Genomic DNA, 23,511 nt, shown 5'->3' with positions numbered 1-23,511 from the left:
TCCAGAGTCTACTTCAAATCTTCTCGAATCAGATAAGATACGAAAGTAAACATAACATAGCAACCTGTGCTATTTTCACGTTCGAACATAATTACCAACTAAGGGCCCCTTCACTCGGTCCTAGAAAACTATAGAAGAAAAAATTAGTGAAAATTAGTATCTACAGAATTCAGGCAAAGGAGCGATCAGACGATCGGGTCATCATCTGGATGAATTCCTCAAAATTCACCGCTCCATCCCCGTTCCTATCTATCCTCTTTATCATGGATTTGCATTCGGCCAAGGATGTCTTCTCCCCAATGGACTGCAGCATGTGGTGGAGTTCCTCCGCAGAGATCACCCCGTTCTTGTCCTGATCAAATAACGTGAAGGCGCTTCTCAAATCCTCCACACATCTAGCCGAATCCGTCTCCGCCTTGTTCACGGAGATGAACTCCTCCAGACTGATGAAACCGTCACGATCCAAATCCGCTACCTGCATCATGGCCTCCACCTCCTCCGGCGTGTCCTGGCATCCGAGGCAGCGGAGCATGGCGTCGAGCTCGGAGAGCGAGATTCTGCCGTCTCCATTGGCGTCGAATTTGTCGAACACGTGGCGGAGATCGTCCGAATTGTGCACCCGGCGGACAAAGGACGGAGAAGAAGACATCGCCGCCAAAGACGGAGGCGACCACAACGAGGTACTGCAAGTCGTCGACTCAGGCGGCGGAGATTCGGACTTCTTGTTGCTTCGGCTGAACAATCTTCTCCCCATAGCTTACAATGCTTCTGTAAGCCAGATAATGTCGCTTTATAAGGCAGGAATTACAGAGAAGACGGAGAATCGTAGGGAAGAGAAGGGGAAGGGATGCAGGCATTTATAGAGGGGTTGGGTTGCGCGTTGGCGGTTTGTCGTTAAGGCGGCGGAGCCACAGAATCAATTTTTGAGCGTGACTTATATTTTAAAAAACTAAATCTAATTATTAGGAAGCCAAGATCCGAACGCTGGAAACGAAACGTGTCGGTTCCACCAGCTTCATCCGATGGTCTCTAGATTTAGAGCGAGATTGTCGCTGCGCATGTTCGCGTTGGCAGCCCCTGAGGCTCCCACGTGGCGGGTGAATTCTTTTTTTTAATAATTTGAGGGAGGATAGCTTGATACTCTTGGCACTCATCATCTCACGCGCTAAGATAAAAACGAGTTTTACTTCATCGTCACCTCTGGGCGAAAAGATAAAGCTGCAAGGCAGGAACGTTCCTCTTGGTTCTGCTTCTCGCTCGATAAATCTGGTAGCAAAGGCATGGGACTGACAACGCGTTGCATTGTGTCGGCAGGAGACGCAGCCGTCGAATCTAAGATAAACTTTGTTGGGTATACGACCGAGCAAGGATCTGGATATATACGTGTGATATTATCTCTATTGTTATACGACCAAGCAAAGAATAATCAGAGCAGAACAGGGTTCGACTACCACCTAGAAGGAGAGCCGTTTAGGGTTTAGGAAGATGACGGCGGTAGTTTTTTTAGAGTAAAATATTTAAAAAATATTACAAAAGATAATTAAGTAATTCTGGGCATCTTAATTATCTATTAGATATGACTCATAAGAACGTACAAAAAACTATGATATCTTGATTAACAAAATATATTGGAAAATTACGTATTGAAGGCGGCTGAGCGTTCGGAGTAGAGACGGTGGGGGATGATGATACGAGATCCGCAAGGCCGCATTTTGGGACGCGTTGTCAGCCGAAGTAAAACTCTTGTAACTGGCGCTTTGGGCACGTATCTGGCTCCGTTGTGCTCTACGTAACTCGATCGTTTGAGGGATTTCAGATTTACGCATGTCACCCGTTGATGGCCATGAAGAGAGTATATTAGTGTCTATAGCTAGCTCCTCCCATCGTTCTTCCCCTGTGAAACTCCCTGCCTGAGTGAAACTTCCTACCAGAGCTCCCCCCCAGAGAAACTATAAGAAACTATTCCATCTTTCTATCCTTTTTTAGGGCGAGAACGTGGAGGGATTTTTGAATCCCGTCCTAAACCTTATTCTTTCTTCATCTCTTCCTCTCTTATCTTCCTTTTTTTTCATTCTTCTTCATTCTCATTCCTAAACCGTATTCTCCTCTCGGTTTCCCTCCTTTCTCTTTCTTCCAATCTTACTAATTCATCCTTTCTTCTTCTCCCCTTTCTATCTTCTAATTTTTTTCCTTTCTGGTTATTTGTTTATTTCTCCTCTCGATTTCCTTTTTGTTTTTCAAAAAAAATTTAAAATTGTTACAGATATAGAATAAATTTCATTTTTACTTTTCATTGTTCGATCCAGCCCAGACGACGCTGAAACTTAACTGCAGCACTGTTTTACATTACAAATGGGTGAAGAGAACATTACAAGCACGAGTCTTACCACCCAAGGCAAGACCGCTAAACAGAAAAACTCAGATGGATAACAGGTTTTGGATTACAACATTAATCTTCCAGTTGAATTGACAAGGCAATGAAAATGATATCCGGCTGCTGTGTGACTGTATACAAAGATTTCTTCCTTGGATTTCAAGGTATCAGATTGAAGGGCTCGACCCAGAGTGGTGATGGAATGAACAAGTTGAACAGGTAATTTTGCTTACCGGTCCACAGGAGTTTTAAACAGAGCTATAACTAGTGAATGTTTGGGGATTTAGTTTTACAGCTGAAGTGGCAGGATTCCTTGAAAGGACGAAGTTACCATTGAAGTCTCCGTTTTCCTTTATAAGGCTGTTATCCATTACGATTTTGCATGAGCCCCATGTTTCTGCCTCTAGCAGCACACCAAAGTACTCTAAATGGTCTGAAATACTGTTCCCAGACACGGACCTGAAAAACCAACAAAGTAGGAACCCAGGAGATTAGCATTACGAAAAAGTGGGGTTTGAGGGAGAAGAATGGGGATAGCCATAGTGCATACCTACAACAGGTAGGGTCTTCTCCAGAGCCGTCGCACACTTTCTCCACTGTATAAACTAAGCTTCCCAGCCCAAGGTTGTAGAGCCAGACCTGAATTTTGGGAATGAAAACAAAAATATCAAATAGAATCTTGACAGAAGAATCCGGAAAGAGAAAAAAAATCCAGAGGGAGACAAAATGAATTGGAAGACAATAAAATAAAAACAAAAGATAACAGAATTCTACAGTAAAAGCAGAACAAAACACAAACCACCGCAGTTGGACCTGAAGCTCAACTGATAAATTAACCACAGTATCAACCATGTGGTCATTCCCTACAAGTAATACACATAGATAACCCAAACTCCTACACAGGTGGCCCACCTCAATATCATGAAAACATGTTGAAAAAAAAAAGTACAGGGGCATTTGGTCATTTTATCTTGTCTTTATTTATATTTCTTGATGTAATCTTGTTCTACATGTCCAACTATGTCTATGGACCTAGTTTCATGTAAAGAGGACACGTAGAATAGGAGATATAGAGAATTAGGGTTTTCACTTAAGTAAGGGTATTTTTGTAAATTGTATTAACCTTTATTATAAATAGATGTTGGTGGACGTGCAGGAGGTCCCCCAACGTAGTTCAGTTTTCAATTTTTCCTCTCCACCAACCCTCTTTCTTCTTAATTTTTTCAGAACATTTATATTATCCAAGAGCAGGCTGTGTTTTTTGCCAAGCTGTGCCTCCTCCCCTCAATTATAATGCAAGTGATGTTAGGAATGACTAAAAAGTGATGTTAGCAAAACCTTCCTAATTTTTTCCCCAAATCGACCTTTCAATCGTACCAAATGATCTTTCATTAGAAAATAAGTGCAGAAATATGGGAATCAATATCATGATAATTATGATAATCCAAAGAAAACCTATCATCCATTTTTCAGCAATGCAACCGAATCTCATAACAGAAGAAAACAGAACTACAAATTAATAATCCAAAGGCATGCTGCATGAATTCTTTTGAAGCACCCAGATTCTACTCATCTTGTGTTACTTTCATCCACTACCTAACTATAATCATACAAGACATGGAATTGGCATAAGAATAGAATTACATGGTAGGCAAAAACTAGCACCAGATACTTGAAGAATCCCTTATATAAGTATTTCAGTTAATTAAATGCAGTAGACCTAATTTTACCTCTCTTGGAAAATGATGGTATGTTTTCTGAGGGAAATAAGAATAATAAGGGGGCAAGTGAGGCACCATATCATGCTCATTTGTGATCCTAATGGTATTTGGCACATGTTTTTTGAAGTAAGATGCAAAAGCAGCATTGCCAACACGTGGTTGTCCAAATGTCATAAGCTGAACATTCTTGACTTCATGATTAACCTGCAAAGAAGTCACTTTATATTTAAATATCCAAATTTTCTTTCTATATCAAACAAAGCAATATCTAAACCACAACTTGATGGAATTTAAAACTAAATAAACTAATTGCAGAACAACAATAAACTTCAAAACTACAATTAGAAATTAACCAAATGCAATCAGATATAAAAGAATCCAGTCTTGAAACCATGGTGCCAATGGCAAGCTGACCCAACAAACTTTGGTTTTCTTCCTTAATTTATAAGCATATCAGTCCCATAAAAAGTAAAAAACCTAGTGAATTTCTTCAAAATTTATATGCTATATTATATAATAAATCATCTTTTCAGACAAAAACAGGAAGATCCTTCAGAGACAATTACCAAAAAAATTTAAGATACTTACAGTAAGATCCAGGGCACAAAAAGAAGCCATTGCACCTCCCATTGAGTGTCCAGTAACCATGACACCCAGCTCCCCATATAACTCTTTGGCTCTTTTAACCGCATTTAGAACACAAGGACGTAATGTTGTGTTATGGTAAGCAGAATAAAATCCATGGTGCACCTGAAAACAGAAATCAAATAACCAAATAATATCCAGTATTACTTCAGACTCTTATTTCTTCTATCACAATATAACAGAGCACCTAAAGTTTACCAAGGCTTCAGGCATGCCCGGGTAGTTCAAGTCTAGTTGCTTCCAAAAGAGATCCTCAACCCAATTTTGAATGCTGGAACAGTCAATCCAAAAAAACTTACTGAATTAATCACACGGTGAAAGAAGTACCAGCACAAACATTATCAGAATGGGGTGTGCATAAAAGCCCATGATTAAGATATTATACAATACCAACACTTTAGAGGCCTAACAACATAGTTGTCTTTTACATGGAGTAATATAACTTTAAAGTACATGAAATGACATCTAGAAAAGATGGATCTAGATGCCTCATCATAAAAAAGCCATAAGCCTGAAGGCATTGAGGAAGCCTTTTCAGACTTAACTCAAGTAAGCAGAGCAAGATAGTGACATTAGCAAACTTCCAGTATTAACACACCAGTAGATGTCAAAGATGTTTAAAAATATTCTCATGAAATTTAGTTAATTTCCTTAAAAAATGCCCCTATACATGGTTATCTTGTCTTCTTTTTCCAGTTTGGACTTCTCTATCCAACAATATAACATGTCAGATAGGCCCACTAGTTCAACCAAGCATGACTACAGTGGCTTTTCTGCTGAGAGAAAGAGTAAGAACAGGGGGAGTAGGAAGCCTGTAACAGCAGCTATATATTTGCAGCCATTAGATTCACACATCTACCATTGTAGTCACGCATAGCATGATTCCTATAATTGCTTAACAAAGGATAAAAGGCATCTGTGGAAGAAAAAAACAGTTATTAGATAACATGCGTACCATCAAAATAAATAAATAAATAAATTGCATGCCTGTGTTCCTGGGTTCCTCTAAATGCAATGACAATGGCATTAAGATCTTGAGCCACCCCCACAAACGCCTGAACAATGTAAGCAGCAGAAAATATCAGTATGCAAGATATTCATCTGAGATGATCAACTCAAGACCTGTAAGCCACTAATATACAGTGATAACATCCATGTACTGCTTTTACAAAGAGTTCTTCAAGAAATTGAACTAGTTCGGATTACGAAACCCAGCTCAAATTTCATGCTGAACACCTAGAAATCCAGTGTGAAGTCTGGCAAACCCTTTTCATCACACCACTTGGCATCCACTAAAGTTTACACCAGTGAAAGTGGTGCCATTGAAAAATGAAGACATGAACAAGATTTTGCTTCTTCTTCTTTTTTGAGAAATTTTTTGCGAATGTAAATACAACAATATAATGAGAATTTACCTGTAAACAGTTCTGTACATCAACTATTAGCTCTATCACCTCAAATTCCTGCCCAAGACAACATTAAATAATTTATCATATGACAGGCACTAGATGAAACACCTTAGAGGACTACCAGATCAAAATCTTCAGAAACATTTAAATGCAGCTAATAAATACAGAGTCACATGAAAACATTTGCCCTTGTGAGTTCACCTTAACCATGCCATCACACCTTGAGCAGTTCCAAGTTATTAGTGCTGTCAAATCTGACATGTATACCTGCATAAAGAACACATATAAAATTTGCCTACCAACCCCTTAAAACAAATATGAATATGTTGTAGAATAAAGGAAATAACAGTAGATAGCCCAAAATCTAAGGTATAAAGAAATCTTAGACCAAGCTAATCATACAGACTTCAGAAGTTGCAACAAGGCATGCTACCGAATGGTAACGTACTTCAACGAAAACTAAGATAAAGACTTTTGATTGGCATATTTCTTAGCAGGCAACCCCCGCAATGTCAATTAAAAACAAACCCAGTAAAAAATTTCAGCTTTTTCTTTATCAGAAACAAGTAAACTGTCTCCTTATTTTTGTCGTTGTATTGAGACAGAAGTAGATGAACAGGGACAAGAATAAAAAATATTAACAACAAATAAAATCCAAAAAATACAAAGGATGCATTTGATGTGGAGAGTAATGCATGTGAACCTCACCGCTGAAGCATACTGAACAAGGATTGTTGCAAGAGTATGATTATAGATAGGGACATGGGTTTCATGCTTGATATTAAGTCCTGCAATCACCAAGAAAGGTGTTACTGAACTTGCCTTTTTTCTGAAAAGCAGTTAGTGGCATGCAATAATAACCACTTCCAACGAGTAAGTGACAGTTAAATGGTGCAAAAATCCCAGGTAACACCTAATGTGCTTTCAAAAAGAATTCTGAAACCTTTTCAAGAACGGAATACCCATTGTGCAGATTTAGAAAAAGTACTACTAAGTTATCAGAACTAAAAGAACAAGAGTCGGTCGACCACGAGCAAGGCCCCTAAGAAGCAAAGCTTGAAGGATTTTGGCATTCTCTTTTCACATTGGCCATTCACGAGTTAGGTTATAAAACGGCTAGATTATTATCTTGAATTATAAAGGAATTCAAGATGCTTCACGAAATATCTTCCTCGTATTATTCCAACTACATGTATCATAATATATAAAGATCTGTGAACATTACTAACGTGAAACACTTTGATTATCCTATACCTGCAAGGCAACAACAATGCATACTCTTAAAAACACACACACATGCGGGCACTCAATGAGATAAAGGTATCTAGAATGTGCCTATGAGGTCCTTCGCGGCAGCAAGAGGTTGATCAACCTTTTATTTTCCTCTAAGCTTTTGATGAATATGTGCCACGCTACCAAAATAGGAGTGCCATCCAGAAAACTTACCACTTCTCGTTCAACAAGAAAAAAGAAAAGAACAATCCCAAGCCATGAAATTGCCCTCAGTATGATCAATTCATACATCTATAAAAACTAAAAACAGAAAGCGTTGAGCGTCTGAATAAGAGCGCCAGTGCCTACAGTTATCAAAAGAAAAGGAAAATGATAATTGCCACCATCTAATCACTTAATTTGATAAAAATAGGCTCGACAGCAATCACGTTTATACGTCAACTTAGAGAAAAAGCACATAGCAACAAATTTCACTGCCGATGACTATACATAGTCCCTAAATCAAACATAAAGATAAAGAGGTACACTACCTCTCGCTCCGCAAGATGTGAATAAGCAGACAAAAGTCAACAACTTTAGCAACCGCAAACGTTCCATCACCAGCAGCTGCAGCTGCAGCAGACAGATTTCATGAACAATCTAAGCAAGTACATGACATTATGTTTCCAATTTTAACAGAAAAGGAAAAAGAAACGAAAATACCGATTGCACGAGCAGAAACATAGGCCTCGAGGCCCTCACAGGAATAAGAATAACTTAGCCAAACTCGGATTCTGTACAGAGGATAGAAAACGTTCGTGGAATCTCTCACGCTGGAAAAGTACAATTGCGCAATCAAAGATAAACTTGGCAAGGGGAATTAATAAGTAGGGCAGTCTCGCGCAGTCAACATTTACCAATGGTCTTGAAGGAGGCGATCGGAAGTCCCGTTATGTCGGCTCCACGTAAAGCTGTTTTCCGGTTCCCCCTTTCGTCTCTGCGAAGGAGACTGGGAGAGTAAAGCGTGTAGTAAAGCTGAAGAATATTCGTGCGGATAATTGGGTTTTAATAATCGAAAATTACAAAACGGTCCTTATACATTGCTTAATGCGATGAGGCCAGTGAGTTAAATGGTCCAAATGTGCCAGATTTGAAATGGCGACTAGTAGAGGCAAAGCTTGATTGCGTGCGGTTGAGCCAAGTCTGATCAGGGTCAGGTTAGCCAAAACCTAAGCACGACACTAAAATTGGAACTAGAAAAAACCTAAATGGAATTGGTATCCATCCCCATTCCATTCCATTCCCCTATCCTTTTGACCTCGTCCCACCTTGTTCGTAATCAGACCCGCACCCCCCATCAATCTTCGACCCATCCTTATCCTATCCTATCCTAACTCCGTAAAATAATGACTCATTAAAAAATGTATATACACCATAAAAAATATATGATATTTAAAAAAAAAATTGAAAATTTTAATATAATATAAAAATCTCACAACATAAAACTCTTTTTATTTGTCATTGGCATTATCTTCCAAGCATAAACCCTTGTAAAACGTTCTCCATAGATTGCCACCGCACAACCAAAACGGTAATCCCCACTAAAGCGATTGGAGCTTGTTGACGGGTGATCTCCTCATGATAATCACTCACCGAACCAAGAGCATTTTGTAACCAGGTCTATCTTTGTAGAGTATGCAATGGCCCTAGGTTTAACCTTTGCTTGTTACGCAATCGCCATGACAATGATTAAAAAACTCAATATTAAAAAATAGTCTCACATGGATTAGTGTATACAAAGATTTTGGATTTATTACTTGGAAATTTTTTTTCCTAATTTGGCTAGTCGGCCTTGAACCCAACTTAACATGGTATCAAAGCAAATTCTATGAGTTGATTCAGTCGACCCTCAAAGATGATGTGATCATTTTTTCTATTTGTCTTCTCTATTACATGCAGATCCTACTACATCCAACTCAAAAATCTTCTATAAATAAATAAAGGAGAAAAATTATCCCAATTTACTCAATCAAATGAAAAAGATCAAGACAAAATCAAAAGGAAAAAAAGGAATGATTGAACTATATTTTGAATTGATTTATGTAATTATGTAAAGACTCCTAGATTAATGTCTTAAATCTCTCTCATTCCTGCACTCATTCATTTACTCATTCATGGTGGCTTAAATTTTCTCATTTAGCCTATAAACAAGTTTGTATTGATAGTAAAAATTCATTATGATTCAATAAAAATTATCCCTCTCTCTTTTCGTCCAAGGATTAGGCTCCTAAAGCTAATCCTATTACAATTAAACTATCTTGTCCCACTTATACCCTATGTCAAACACTAAAAGATAAGTCTTATAACAATTAAACAACTGAACATAAATAGAAGACTAATATAACTAGAACACTTTTACCCATTACTCTTTTGTGATACCTCCCTCCATGAGACTCCTATTAGGTTTCACCAAATTAATTTTGGTTTTATGAGACTTTTTGTAGTGAGTAAGACTCTTCCTTACCTACCCTTCAACATTTGAACTTACTTTCACATAAAAAGCACCTCACACATAGGTTTAGTGATAAAGACTTTAAAATTGGCAAAAAACAATACAAACCAATTCAAATAATGGATATCTATAATTTAGTCCATTAAGTTTAAAGAAAAAATTAATTTTATATTTTAATCGTATTAAAGTCAAACAAACTAACCCTAACTTATCAATCCTATCAACTTTCTTTTTTTCAAAAAGTTAACCCTAGTCTATCGATTTGATCAAATTTTCATTTCTTTTCCCCTCCACCAACACAAATTCTCTTTTCTTCTCTACTACGAAGGCTCCTCAAAGTTTGCCCTTTTTTTACATTTTGGCATTCTTCGATGGGGAAAGAACCATAGTCTTCTCTCTCGACAACCTTTTTCAATCCTGCCTTAGGTCTCATCTTCCCGCTTCAATGGTGAGGAAATGTTCTTAGCAACATTTTACCATTTCTCTCTCTCTCTCTCTCTCTCTCTCTCTTTCTCTCTCTCTCAGTTTTTGTATCTACGCTTTTCTTTGGCTTGTTCTCTATCACTTATTTCATCTCCATAGTTGTGAGTGATAGTTTTAAAATTTACATTATACTTCATTTGAGGTATTTATGTTTTTTATTTCATGGCTTTGTGCATTACCTTTAAAAATATAGTTGGATTAGATATGCTAAAGTTCTATGGAGGATTGAAGGAGGGTCTTGACAAAGTGCAAGAGGAGAGTGATGACCGATGACAAGTAACGAGTTAAGAGGCACATAATTACCAATTTTGATTAATTTTTTCTCAACTCAGTGAATTTTTTAAGGGATAAAAAACTGGTGTTTAATAAATCGATTGACAAACAACCTATAGGCTTTTGAAGGGGTAGAGTTTATGGAAATTATAGTATGTGAGGTAGTCTATAATTACTATGTTTCTTTTCAATTTTTATTATTTGAATTCTTTATAATTGTAAAAGTTGATGTATGTTATTTATTCTTAATTATTTAAGCTGCATATGTGTTTTCCCCATAGTTTTAGATTATCTCATGATATTTTTGGTGACTTTACTTGTTAATAATAAGTAGTTACCCATGTCATCCAGTTATCCAAGGGTAAAATAGTAATCAAGTAAAATAGAAACGAGGTATAAGTTCATGAAATGGAAAGTGTATGAAAATTGGTGAAAGATAATTGTTAACAAAATAACTTTACTTGTTTTGTTTGCTACCCGTTGCCAACCCTAATTGTATGCTCCTTTTGTATTCAATTGTGTGATTTCATATTTAATGTTGCTTTTAAGTTGGCCATATTGGCATCGTTCACCCCACGGGTTAAGTCTTCAAGTTGAATTGATTGAGATTACATTAGGGAAGTTGAATTTCAATTGTATGAAAGTTGGAATTGTAAGGATCGTTAATGTAATCCACTACTGAGAGTGGTTTAGATAGTTACGTAATTCCCTCTCCCCCCACTCATTTATTCATTTAAAATCCTCAACAAATTCTCCTCAACCTTGTTATTTGTTATGTTGGACTGCTTTAGATCTTTTGCAATATTTTGTCTGATAATATAAGACAGACATTTACTAGTGACTTTTATCACTACTAAGAGATAAAGTTTGTTGTTTATCTTATCTCTCATTGACTTATTTCTTCTCATTTCTTATTTAGCTTAAATTCTTACCTATTTTGTTTGTTGTGTAGTATTTTAATTCATTTTACCAAATCTATTGGATTGTTCCGCGATTATTGCTAATCTAACAGTGTATCTACTATCCGTTTATGATTTTCATGGTACCACATTTGTTCTCTTAGGCTATTATGGTTTCCATAATACAGTTTTGGCTCCACGTAGACCTAAGTTTCTACTCACCTTGGGGTGACGTTGGAGATACATACCTATGGTTACTCGTAGATTATGTAGCATTTTTTTAATACTAAAGATTACTATCGTAAATTTCGTACCATGTATCCTTTCCCTTGGCCTTAACTTTTTACTACTCTTCTATAATCGTTTGATGGTTGACACTCTTTCATCACTCCATGAAGTTATATTGATTAACTTTGCATATACTTCTTTTGGAATCATTTTCCTCTTCATGCATTGGCAATTTTACCTTTGTTTTGCCTTGTTCGTCCTTTATTTAGTAAATTTCCGTTATTCTTTCTTTGAGTTACTTGTTTATGAGACGTGTGGTATTGCACCAACAATCTACCATGTAATGCATACGACGTATCTATTCCAGTCCAACTATTATGAATTTTAGTGGAATGTTCGCATCGACAACACTCTTGCATGGAACGTATAATAATATCTATCCATTTCTACTCACAGTGGAGGTTACGAATGCATACCTATAATCATTCATAAGTTATATAACATACTTATGGTACTAGAGATTGGAATTGTAAACTTCACACTAATCACATTTCCATTTGTCTCCATTGTATCAAAGATCATTATTATAGTTTATGTATCATGAGCCTTTTCACTCGTTTGCTCATCTCAACATACAAAAATTGCAACTATTGGAAGATGACATGGAATATTAAATAAAATATATTAGAAAAACATCTTATATATTTGCAACTTTGCTTGTATACTTTTATTTATTTCCCTTGCATGAACTTAAAACACTTTCTTGCAACTTCTCTATTCTTGTACTATAATGTTTAGCTAGCCCCGAATTATTTCATTTGACCAACTTTGTAGTAATGAAATTTGAAGGCTAACTAAAATAAAAAGAAACTTTTCCTTGTTTATTTTATATTTTGTACTCTTGTTTGGGTGAAGTGATAATTTAAATAAATTAAAATGATCTTAAATGTAACATTAAGGGTTTGTATGGAACACCTAGAAAAGAAAATGAGATTTTGATTATTATTATTCAAAAAATAGTTAGTAAAAATTGTCAAACGCCTAGCCAATACAATTTAAAAGATCGATCCGTTAAGTGCGGAAAGCGAAATACCTAACCTAGGTGGATCAGGGGTAGATGGAATTTAACCCAGGTGGACCGGAACCACTGACAAAAATGAGATAATAATCAAATTCTCTTTTCCATTAACTATTTTTGGGAATAATAATTATCAAATTCTCATTTTATTTTCCATGGAGTTCCAAGCAAACCCTAATAAATCGAGAGAGAATGAAACAATGCAGGTCACTTATTCCACAAACAATTTCGTATCAACAAATTGTATTCACTATTAATTTGTTGTAGAAAACAAGTTATTTTAATTATTAATTACGTTTACTCTCTTACACGATGCGAAATGGAGTGCCAACGGCTGTACAGGCCCAAGGGGATGACATGACCGGCGGGAAGCACTGCCCTAACCGAAGAATTGGCGGGAACTCATCCCTCCGGCTTCCAAAACGCTTGCGTCCTTTTTCATCATAAAATGTAAATCCCGCCAGGATAACTCCACCGCCCTTATTTCGACACACACTCGCACGAGAAAAGCCTTCTGCTTCTCCTCGTGTTTATTTCTCTCCCTTATTTGTCCCCGTTCAAAACCCTCGCTATCGAGATCTCGGCACCCATGGCGAGAGTTCAGACGTCGGAGGATTCATCTGACGAACCTCGATCCAGCGGTTCGACTGATTCTGAAGAGGAACCGAGGAACGAAGAGATCTTTCCGGAAGAAGATGAGGAGGAGCTTGAAGCCGTTGCGAGGCCAGCGGGAGACGATGATGAAGAAGCTGGCGAGGAGACTGCGCCTAACTCGGACGAGGATGGCACTGGCGACTTCACCAATAGCGATGATGAAGACGAGGAGGTAGACCTGTGAAATTGAATTTTTTACTTTTCTATTATATTGCATGCTATATGCAATAGAGGTAACAGATAGTAAAACATATTATAGTTTCATGTTTTCGTTAACTGCTCCTCAAATGGTCTTCTATTTACTTATTTTTAATGTAATTTCAGGTGGTCTTGTCCTTTGGTCGGAGGTCTCATTTTTTGTTAGTGTAAACGGTTTTTTTTTTATTTAAAATTTTGTCAACCGTAGTATGTCCTAGTATCTTTTCTCTTTTTAGATGTGTTTTTGGCTTTGGAGGAAGGGTTCTCCGAGTCGTTTTTTGTTTTGGCTCACTTTACACTTTATATTTTTAGTTATTTTCTAGCTATTTTAATTTTCATCTGCCGCGTTAGAGTTTTCTTATCGGGGTTGTTGTTGTTCTTCTATTGCTTTTATTCAATTTTTGCTTGTTTGAAGTGAGTTGGAGAGGGAAACTGGGGCAGTTACATGGATATCTTTCGTTTTCAAGGCTTAGAGCTTGAAAGCCTCAAGATGTTGGCAATACGAAGTGACATGGGAAGCTTTGTACAGTATTCTCTCTTGTGCATCGGAAGGGAGGAATAGCTTTAGGACAGCGTGTAATATGTGTGTTCAACTGCTGAGTTATTTGAGTCGTAAGCTGTGATCCATCTATTAGGTAATAGTCAAACACCGTGTGAGGGCGCATTTAAGGAAATTTTGCTATTTTTTAATCTGTTTTTCAACCAATGGCAATCATTAGGTAGTGTTGCAGAGGTGATCTTGTTGCCAATTGCTGCTCACAGTCAGTTCTATATATTTTAACCGGTCATTCGTAAGAACATGTTGATTTAACTGTTGCTTGAGTTTTCTTCCTCCTGAGATCCAGGAGAGTAAGGCTCAACCTAGTTTTATAGACCGAGGCTGGGATTTAGCTCTCTTGAACTCGTGTGATTAAGCCATTCTCTGGTGTGATGGATTTTGTCATAGTCACGAACCAACCTACATCCTGAAAGCCCATCTGATAATTGAAATTTTCGATGATAGTCCAGAAAGTCAGGGTTCCAAAATGTTTTTTTAATATTTTTTTATTTAAATTACTGTAAGGTTCACCTTCATAATGGCCGAAAGATCATCCGCCCTTGGATGAGGATGTTTTGTGTCATCTCTACTTACCTGATATGCTTAATTTTTCTTTACAGACTGATAACAGAGCAACAAAATTTGAAATTGGAAAACGTGAAAGAGCTAGGTTGAAAGAGATGCAAAGACTGAAGAAGCAAAAGATTCAAGAAATCTTGGATTCGCAAAATGCTGCAATTGATGCTGACATGGTGTGTGTGTTATGTTGGAAAATCTATACTGTGTGCTTTTCCTTACTACTATAGGTGTTTGCACACGATAAGAAAACTTCTTGTTGTTGGCTCACCAGAACAACAGAGGGAAGGGGCGGTTGAAGTATCTGCTCCAGCAGACGGAGATTTTTTCCCATTTTGCCAAAGGTTCTCAAGCTGCATCAGAGAAGAAGCCTAGAGGGAGGTAATAGCATTGGTAGTGCAAAGATTTTAATTCTTGATGGCTCCAGCCATCAAAGTAGTAGTCTGTTAAACAAACTCTTGAGTACAGTTGTGCCTCTCTATCTGTCTCATAGTCATGCTACTTGAAATGTGTCCATTCTGTCAGCTTTTCATCTTGGTTTGGTTGGGTTATTGATTAGAAGAGGTATCCCCATACATGTCCATAACATTAAGCTATTTGAGAAGATGTTCATTCTATAAACTTTTCATCTTGGTTTACTCGGGGTATTGCCTGGAAGAGTTACCCCTATCCATTGCCATAGCATTAAGCTATTTGAGGAGACATTGCTAATACACTGCAGTTATAATTATGTCTCCACTTTCAATTTAAAGGGAGATGAATGCCTGCTTGTGAATTTTTTTTGTTATAATCCAATCTATTAGATGAAGCTAACTTTTAAATCTGATTTTTGTAGGGGTCGACATGCCTCAAAGATGACTGAGGAGGAGGAAGATGAAGAATACCTCAAGGAGGAAGAAGGTGGTGCAGCAAGTACACGCTTGGTGACTCAACCATCCTGTAAGATTCTCATCAGGGAGCTGTTTGTATCTACTCCTGTGTTTTACTTTTTACTGATGCCACAAAATTTTGTCATTGAGTTAATTAATGGCAGGATAGACATTATCTATTAGTTTAGTTAAAGTTATTAACTAACCTCTATTTTGTACACTATTCTGGTGATCTGCATGTTGTGCTACTATCTATTCCATTTTGGTTTAGTCTGGAAATTTTATCTGGTGGTGGTGGTGGTGGTGAGTGGGGGGAGGGAGGGGTTACTGTGAATCTTTGATTCACATGCAATTGGAGTTAAGGGTTCAACATTGAAAAAAGATCTGCATGTCTTGCTACACTTTTTATTGAAAGGGCTAGTTTTTATGCCTAATCTATTCCACCTACAGGCATACAAGGGAAAATGAGGGATTATCAACTGGCCGGATTGAACTGGCTGATTCGTTTGTATGAAAATGGTATCAATGGCATCCTTGCTGATGAAATGGTATGCTCTGATTTGGAACCTCTTTGAGCTCAATGCCAGGCTAATATCAAGTCAAACATTTTAATGCTGTTTACCTTTCTGTAAGCTATGCTGATGTAACTTGGTGTAATTGTGTCAGGGTCTTGGGAAAACATTGCAGACCATCTCATTACTGGGCTACCTGCATGAGTTTAGGGGAATCATGGGACCACACATGGTGGTTGCTCCAAAATCAACTCTTGGTAACTGGATGAAGGAAATTCGTCGTTTTTGCCCTATTCTACGTGCAGTGAAGTTTCTGGGGAACCCAGATGAAAGGGTTTGTATCGGTGTCTTAGTCTTTCTCAATTTATTAACTTTGTGACTCAGTTATGCCCTATATATCTGGGAAATTAGATGCTTATATGACTTGGTTGTGCAGAGGCATATAAAAGAGAATCTTCTAGTTGCTGGGAAGTTTGATGTATGTGTGACTAGCTTTGAAATGGCTATCAAAGAAAAGACAACCTTACGAAGGTTTAGCTGGCGCTATGTTATTATTGATGAAGCTCACCGAATCAAGAATGAAAACTCCCTTCTGTCAAAAACAATGAGGCTCTATAACACCAATTACCGCCTTCTAATTACTGGAACACCACTTCAGGTAAATAATACAAATTTTGTTGATGCAACCATGCTCTATCTGCTTGGCTCTTGATACACTTATTCTACTAGTCATCTCTATCTACTTCAAAGCTTGATGTAATTGTTGATGTTTATATTGATGGAGGCTTTTCTTTGTGCAGAACAATCTCCATGAGCTCTGGTCTCTTCTTAACTTCCTATTGCCAGAGATATTTAGTTCTGCTGAAACCTTTGACGAGTGGTTTCAAATATCTGGTGACAATGATCAGCAAGAAGTTGTTCAACAGCTTCACAAGGTGACCTGAATTGTAATTTATGCTAAATCTTATTTATTCAACAGCATCATGAACATTTGACAGCTGCTTTTGTCTGTAACATCCTGAAGGTGCTGCGGCCGTTTCTTCTCCGGAGGTTGAAATCTGATGTAGAGAAAGGTTTACCTCCCAAGAAGGAAACTATCCTCAAAGTTGGAATGTCCCAGATGCAGAAGCAGTACTATCGGGCATTGCTTCAGAAAGACCTGGAGGTTGTTAATGCTGGAGGAGAGCGTAAACGTCTTCTAAATATAGCTATGCAGTTGCGTAAATGCTGTAACCATCCATACCTCTTCCAAGGTGCTGAACCTGGTCCACCTTACACTACTGGAGACCATCTTATCACCAATGCTGGTGCGATTTTTATGTGCTATTGCATCCCAAATCATATTCAGGTTTATTAGAGTGAGATAATGATATTATTTTTTAATATGTTTCTCATCCTTTTGCAGGTAAAATGGTTCTTCTAGACAAGCTTCTCCCCAAGTTAAAAGAGCGTGATTCCAGGGTTTTAATATTTTCACAGGTTGCTGTAATATTTTATTTTGCAGTTCATATGAGCTTTTTTTCTCAATTGTAAATTTCAACTTCTATCTATGTGTGCAGATGACTAGATTACTAGACATTCTTGAAGATTATTTGATGTTTTGTGGGTATCAATATTGTCGTATTGATGGTAATACCGGTGGAGAGGATCGTGATGCCTCAATTGAAGCTTTTAATCAGCCTGGAAGTGAAAAGTTCATCTTTCTGCTCTCAACTAGAGCAGGTGGCCTTGGTATCAACCTGGCCACTGCTGATGTTGTCATTCTTTATGATAGTGATTGGTAATTTCAGACTTATCTGCTGTTGTCTATTTCTAATATTTTTCTGTTGTTTTATGTGTGTTCACCTCCAAGCCTCAAAGTTTCATCCTTGCTGCTGTCTCAGGAATCCACAGGTGGACTTACAAGCACAAGACCGTGCCCACAGGATTGGTCAAAAGAAAGAAGTTCAAGTGTTCCGATTCTGCACAGAGGTAAGCCTTAACGTGGCTGGTCTTTAGTTTTTTCAAGAAATAATCTCGCAGCTTTTGGATTAAAAAATAATACAGGTGGTGCACAAATTTGAACAGTGCTTTCAATTGCCATGTTGTCACTCTGGTTAACATGCGGTTTTATGATAGTTCAGTACATCTTATGTATAAATGTGCATTCTGTATGACATTTGATATATCAGCTAAACTGCGGTGCTTTTATGTTAGTTCAGTAAATCTTGTGTATAAATGTGCATTATGTCTGACCTTTGATATATCAGCTAAACTGCTGTTCTTCCCGCTTTTTTTACTTTTTATAAAAAATGAAGTACACAATAGAAGAAAAAGTGATTGAAAGGGCCTATAAGAAGCTTGCGCTTGATGCTCTGGTGATTCAACAAGGTCGATTAGCAGAGCAGAAAAGTGAGTATTTGTGCTAAAAACCTTGCAGAATTTGCTTCAAGTAAAATGGGTCATTGCTTATGGCTCATGCCTTTGATGCTGTTTGTTGACTCAGCTGTTAACAAAGATGAGCTGTTGCAAATGGTCCGGTTTGGTGCTGAAATGGTCTTCAGTTCTAAAGACAGCACCATAACCGATGAAGATATTGACAGAATTATTGCTAAAGGAGAAGAGGCAACGGCAGAGCTTGATGCAAAGATGAAGAAATTTACAGAAGATGCCATCAAGTTCAAAATGGATGATAGTAAGTGATTCAGATGTTTACTGGTCTGTCTTGTTGCCGTGTGCGCATATTCTGACAAAGCTTGATACACTAATAACTGGCCTCGATTTCCTTTAAAATTGAGACATTTTTATAATTTTATAATAAAATTTGCTTTTGTGTTCTGTAGCTGCTGAGTTGTATGATTTCGATGATGATGACAAGGTATGTAGCACATCACCACTTATCTGACTTTAATCAGGAAGATAGTTGTGGAAACCATTCTGACTTGCATGTGTTGAATTGGTTGGGTCACCCATGTTGGGTTTGATCTAAAACCTGAAATTTTGAATAACCCGGGATATCTATTCGGTTCAATTTGTAAAATGGTTGATATGTTGGCTTCTTTTTTTCAACCCTTAAATATCAGAAAGTATATTCAATAGTTTTTTTAACTCACTTGCTGCATACATTTGTGCAGCCTAGTTTGACATAGATCCAGTTTGCCACTGTTTAATGTGCCTCTTGGTTTTTACAACCTTTGATCAGCAAGAGTCTATATTATGTTCCTTTGTAAACATTCTAGCAAATGTAATGCTTTCTGTACATAATTGGATTTGTTTTCTCTGTGACAAGTAGGTTGACTTCAAGAAAATTGTGACTGAACATTGGAATGAACCACCAAAAAGAGAAAGAAAGCGCAAGTAAGACTTGCTCTTACTGTTTCCTTCTTCTCTTTTTCAATTTTCTTAATTAACTGATTAATTGATACCTTTCTAGCTACTCCGAGTCTGAGTACTTCAAACAAGCAATGCGACAAGGTGGTCCAGCAAAACCAAGAGAGCCTCGAATTCCCCGTATGCCTCAGCTGTAAGTATCTTTCAACCTATGTGGTGAAGTTTTTACTGTTTACAAATTTTTATTGACATGTAATCTTGAGGCTGTTAAATATTCTCTCATAGGCATGACTTTCAGTTTTTCAACACTCAGAGGCTGAATGAGCTGTACGAAAAAGAAGTGCGGTATCTAATGGTACTTGCTTATTGCTTCTTTCTTTAATAGATTGGAGTTTTTACTCCTTTGTATCACTTTAGCATGATCTCATGTGGACAGAATCAGGGTAACTATATTCTTAACTGCCCTGTTGTCAAGTGTCATTGATTTATCTCCTATTTCCCTATCCTATCAGCAAACACACCAAAAGAATCAGTTGAAAGACACAATTGGGGAAGCAGATGAAATTGAAGGTATTATGGTCCTGCAAAGAACTTTTCTTTTGTTTATAGTAGTTTTGTTTTAGTGCTCAGTGGACTTGACTTTGAAGAACGATTGTTAGATGTGGGGGAACCACTGACTTCTGAGGAACAAGAAGAAAAGGAGCAGTTATTGGAAGAGGTATCATCCTTTCAATTGCTAAGCATATTCAATTTTAAGCAATTGTTTGAAGCTTGACATCTATTGTGTTTTAGGGTTTCTCATCATGGACGCGGAGGGACTTCAATACTTTCATCCGAGCCTGTGAGAAATATGGTCGAAATGACATTAAAGGTATTGCTTCTGAAATGGAAGGTAAAACAGAAGAGGAAGTTGAAAGATATGCGAAGGTTTTCAAAGAGCGATACAAAGAACTAAATGGTATGTCTTGTTGTTATTTTCAAATTAAACAGTAAGAGCTCATTATTCCAGTTATGGTTCACATAGATTTCATGCCTAGGGGCCAGTTAAAAAATTGATGCATATTTGTGCTTTTATTTTTCTCCTTTTAGATTATGACAGGATTATCAAGAACATAGAGAGAGGAGAGGCTAGAATTTCTCGGAAAGATGAGATAATGAAAGCAGTTGGGAAGAAGTTGGATCGCTACAAGAATCCTTGGTTAGAGCTTAAAATTCAGTATGGTCAGAACAAAGGGAAATTGTATAATGAAGAATGTGATCGATTCATGGTGCGAGTTTGCAGCATATTTTACAAACCTAGTGTACTAGTGCCAATTCAGATATTCCATGACTTGCTAGCAATATTTGCCCCTGTAAATAATGCTATTTTTTCATGTTTAGTTATGCATGGTTCACAAGCTGGGTTATGGCAACTGGGATGAGTTGAAGGCAGCTTTTCGGACATCACCATTGTTTCGCTTTGACTGGTTTGTGAAATCTCGCACCACTCAAGAACTTGCAAGACGGTGTGATACTCTTATTCGGCTGGTGGAGAGAGAGAATCAAGAGTTTGATGAAAGGGAAAGACAAGCACGGAAGGACAAGAAGTTAGCCAAGGTTTTTGTTTTTTGTTAACTACAGATTTATAGTATTTTTCCTTTGTCTAGGACTCACAAAGTGCTAAATGGTCGTTTTTCTTATTCTGGAAACAATTGCACACTTCTGAATAGTGAAATGATCACTGAGGTGTGTATAAATAATTGAGAATAGCACCTGACAAGTTTATTGAATGATTTTCTTTTAGAATCTGACTCCATCAAAGAGGGGCTTGACGAGGCCCCCCGCTGCTGATAGTACTCCAGGATTGTCGTCTATGAAGAAACGTAGGCAATCTGTCATGGATGATTATGTAACTTCGGTGAGTTTGTCTTTTTATTCAGTCCTTTTGTTTTATTTCTGAAAAAAAATCTTTTGTTCTTTTAATCATAATACACTTTTGTGCTGATCTCGTGCCTACTCAAAATGCCCTATAGTTCTAGGATGGACTTGATACCCCTTGTTTAGTGCTAGGTGTTGACATGCTACCATTTAATTACAGAAAAGAATGGGGGTTTTCTGGTCTGGTTTAAATCAGAAGCATGCTTACCTTGAAATGACAGGAAAGGGTTAGAAAAATGTCTTCACTCAAACCTTAAACCTTAGCCACCTCGTGTTCCTGCTGTCTTTTCTTAGTTTGTGTAGAGTTGGTGACTTGTTTGACTATTTCCTGTTAAAAAACTGATTTAAATGTTTGCTCTTTTTTCCTTGCAGGGGAGGAAGAGAAGATAACTATTGCAAGATTTTAGAGCAAAGCACCTCAACTTTTTATAACAAATCATATTTTAAGCAGCGTGTAATTCTTTACTTGTACATAAGCTTTACCATCTTTAACTTGGAAGACGTCTGTCTGTTTAGTCTTACAGCCAACGTAAGCTCCGTACGTTATCAGCAATGCCCGAAGGTCTCAAGCGGAGAACTCTTTTGGCTAATCTGCATTCCGGCTTCCAAGAGTTCCCAGACCAATATCGTTATAGTTTGGATTTTTTTTTTTTTATGTCAGTAACTGTCTGATTTAGGTTATTTCTGCTTTGGTTGATTCAATCCAGTCAACTCTTGCGATTACAGCCAGCGTTTTGAGGAACTACCTATCTCGTTTCACTGATTGTCTCATTTGATTTACTAAAGACGAAGTTAGCGCTTTCTTCAGTATGGAAACAAGTGATGTATCCAGTTTAGTCTTCATTTATTTTCGCAGATTTTGCCGTCCACGCAAATTAGAATCCTGTGAAGTCGCAGGTATAATGTCTGTTGTCTAACGTTAAAATAGCACAGCTTTAAAGCAAATGGATGACGCCCTGACCAGTGAACCTGCAAGTTGTCAGGTTAGTTTATAATTTTCATAGTTTTTAGCGAAGGGCAACAATTCATTGTATACAGGGACTGCTTAGTGCCATATAATTCACTAGGTAAGAAAGGACAGTTGTACGAGATACTCATTTGTCCGGAGATACTATCTTATGTGAACTCGTTCCACTGCAGTACGATCTCTCCCGTTCTGTAGATGATTCCTCACTCTGAGATTCCTCCAGACAAGTCTCTTTTTAATTGAAATGAGGTCTTCATCAATGGAGCCTAGCAAGAAGTACCGTGAGGAACTTCTGTATCCACATGGGTAGTTTGCTCTCCAACAGCTTGTGTCACCTTGGCGGTATTTTCATTCAAAATGTCTTCTTTCACCTCAAGCTCTTCCTTGTCACTTTTACCTGTATGCAGCAAGTATCAACAAAATCAAACTTGTTTTTTGCATGAAATGACTGCAGCGCCATCTGCAAGTGTACGATATCTCTAAAGTATTCGATGCTCAACAGGATCTTACTAGAGTATCTTGCTTTAAACAGCCAAATGCACCAGAAACTTAGCGGTTTTCGTTCAGCAATTGACGCTTTGATCTCTGTATTAGCATATAATCCAAAAGTCTATGATGCAGAATGATTTTGTTTGTCACCAGTAAAGAAGGGTTTGAACTGTTTTCACGAAAATCATCGCCTGCGATTAGTTCCACCAAGTCTAGGAAAGGTTTTCTTCGCTAACTTACAAATCTAAAATTTTATAGCGTGATTGGGTCATATGCAGTTTTCCTGCAGTTCTCTGGGGAGCAATCTGCCGACTAGCTGCGAGCTCGGAATCATCTGGTCTCGTTTGGCTGGTAGCAAGAGAATAACATATATACTATTTCCATTATCCTTTCTTAATAACTGCGTTTCATGAATCATACGTACCCGCATTAGCGTCTTCCTTGGAAGCTGCATTTTCCTTCTCTTGCCTGCACGGTTGAATGTTCTCCTGCTGACCCTCTTCAACTGCTTTGGGAAAACGAGAGTCTTCTTCTTTCTTTCCTCCGCTACCGGGCTCACAGCGCGGCGAATAATACTCACCGCCTTCGGCGGCAATGGTATTGATCCGCTCCTCTTCTTTCCCGGGCGAGAAATACTGGTCTGGAGAT

General features: G+C 37.7%; 3 protein-coding genes across 5 annotated transcripts; 1 reads left to right on the top strand and 2 right to left on the bottom strand.

The window, feature by feature from the left end:
• LOC137957334 (calcium-binding protein CML24-like) lies at positions 1 to 774 on the bottom strand. The gene has a single exon (XM_068805089.1). The coding sequence runs from the start codon at positions 752 to 754 to the stop codon at positions 170 to 172; it is 585 nt and encodes a 194-aa protein (XP_068661190.1). The 5' UTR covers positions 755 to 774; the 3' UTR covers positions 1 to 169.
• A 1,492-nt stretch (positions 775 to 2,266) lies between these two features.
• Positions 2,267 to 8,379, bottom strand: LOC137955634 (probable feruloyl esterase A). Of its 3 annotated transcripts, none has more exons than XM_068802663.1 (12): positions 8,279 to 8,379; positions 8,085 to 8,194; positions 7,913 to 7,994; positions 6,858 to 6,937; positions 6,351 to 6,416; positions 6,156 to 6,203; positions 5,728 to 5,795; positions 4,939 to 5,011; positions 4,684 to 4,845; positions 4,105 to 4,299; positions 2,925 to 3,013; positions 2,267 to 2,833 (listed from the first exon to the last, which is right to left on the bottom strand). In XM_068802663.1, the coding sequence occupies exons 2-12, from the start codon at positions 8,103 to 8,105 to the stop codon at positions 2,623 to 2,625; spliced, it is 1,095 nt and encodes a 364-aa protein (XP_068658764.1). In that variant the 5' UTR covers positions 8,106 to 8,194; positions 8,279 to 8,379; the 3' UTR covers positions 2,267 to 2,622. The 3 variants fall into 3 exon arrangements, with proteins under 3 accessions (XP_068658764.1, XP_068658763.1, XP_068658765.1); XM_068802662.1 differs by having other exon boundaries at positions 8,085 to 8,155; XM_068802664.1 differs by having other exon boundaries at positions 7,913 to 7,955; positions 8,085 to 8,379.
• Positions 8,380 to 13,179: 4,800 nt separating this feature from the next.
• LOC137956959 (ISWI chromatin-remodeling complex ATPase CHR11-like) lies at positions 13,180 to 22,055 on the top strand. Its single transcript, XM_068804633.1, has 25 exons — positions 13,180 to 13,660; positions 14,845 to 14,976; positions 15,075 to 15,181; positions 15,636 to 15,739; positions 16,120 to 16,217; positions 16,336 to 16,515; positions 16,618 to 16,839; positions 16,982 to 17,116; positions 17,206 to 17,488; positions 17,587 to 17,660; positions 17,741 to 17,961; positions 18,065 to 18,152; positions 18,479 to 18,572; positions 18,667 to 18,855; positions 19,004 to 19,038; positions 19,453 to 19,517; positions 19,594 to 19,683; positions 19,776 to 19,845; positions 20,003 to 20,060; positions 20,150 to 20,208; positions 20,283 to 20,448; positions 20,580 to 20,758; positions 20,871 to 21,086; positions 21,274 to 21,387; positions 21,780 to 22,055. The coding sequence occupies exons 1-25, from the start codon at positions 13,424 to 13,426 to the stop codon at positions 21,795 to 21,797; spliced, it is 3,234 nt and encodes a 1,077-aa protein (XP_068660734.1). The 5' UTR covers positions 13,180 to 13,423; the 3' UTR covers positions 21,798 to 22,055.
• Positions 22,056 to 23,511: the final 1,456 nt, after the last annotated feature.

The sequence above is a fragment of the Aristolochia californica genome, unplaced genomic scaffold, assembly GCF_029961685.1.
Source record: "Aristolochia californica isolate CCGP_79_NKW_82.1479 unplaced genomic scaffold, dmAriCali1.0.hap1 SCAF_2, whole genome shotgun sequence".
In the NCBI taxonomy this organism is placed as follows: Eukaryota; Viridiplantae; Streptophyta; class Magnoliopsida; order Piperales; family Aristolochiaceae; genus Aristolochia; species Aristolochia californica.
Note: the sequence above shows the minus strand (reverse complement) of the source record. Positions and strands in the feature narration are given on the sequence as shown.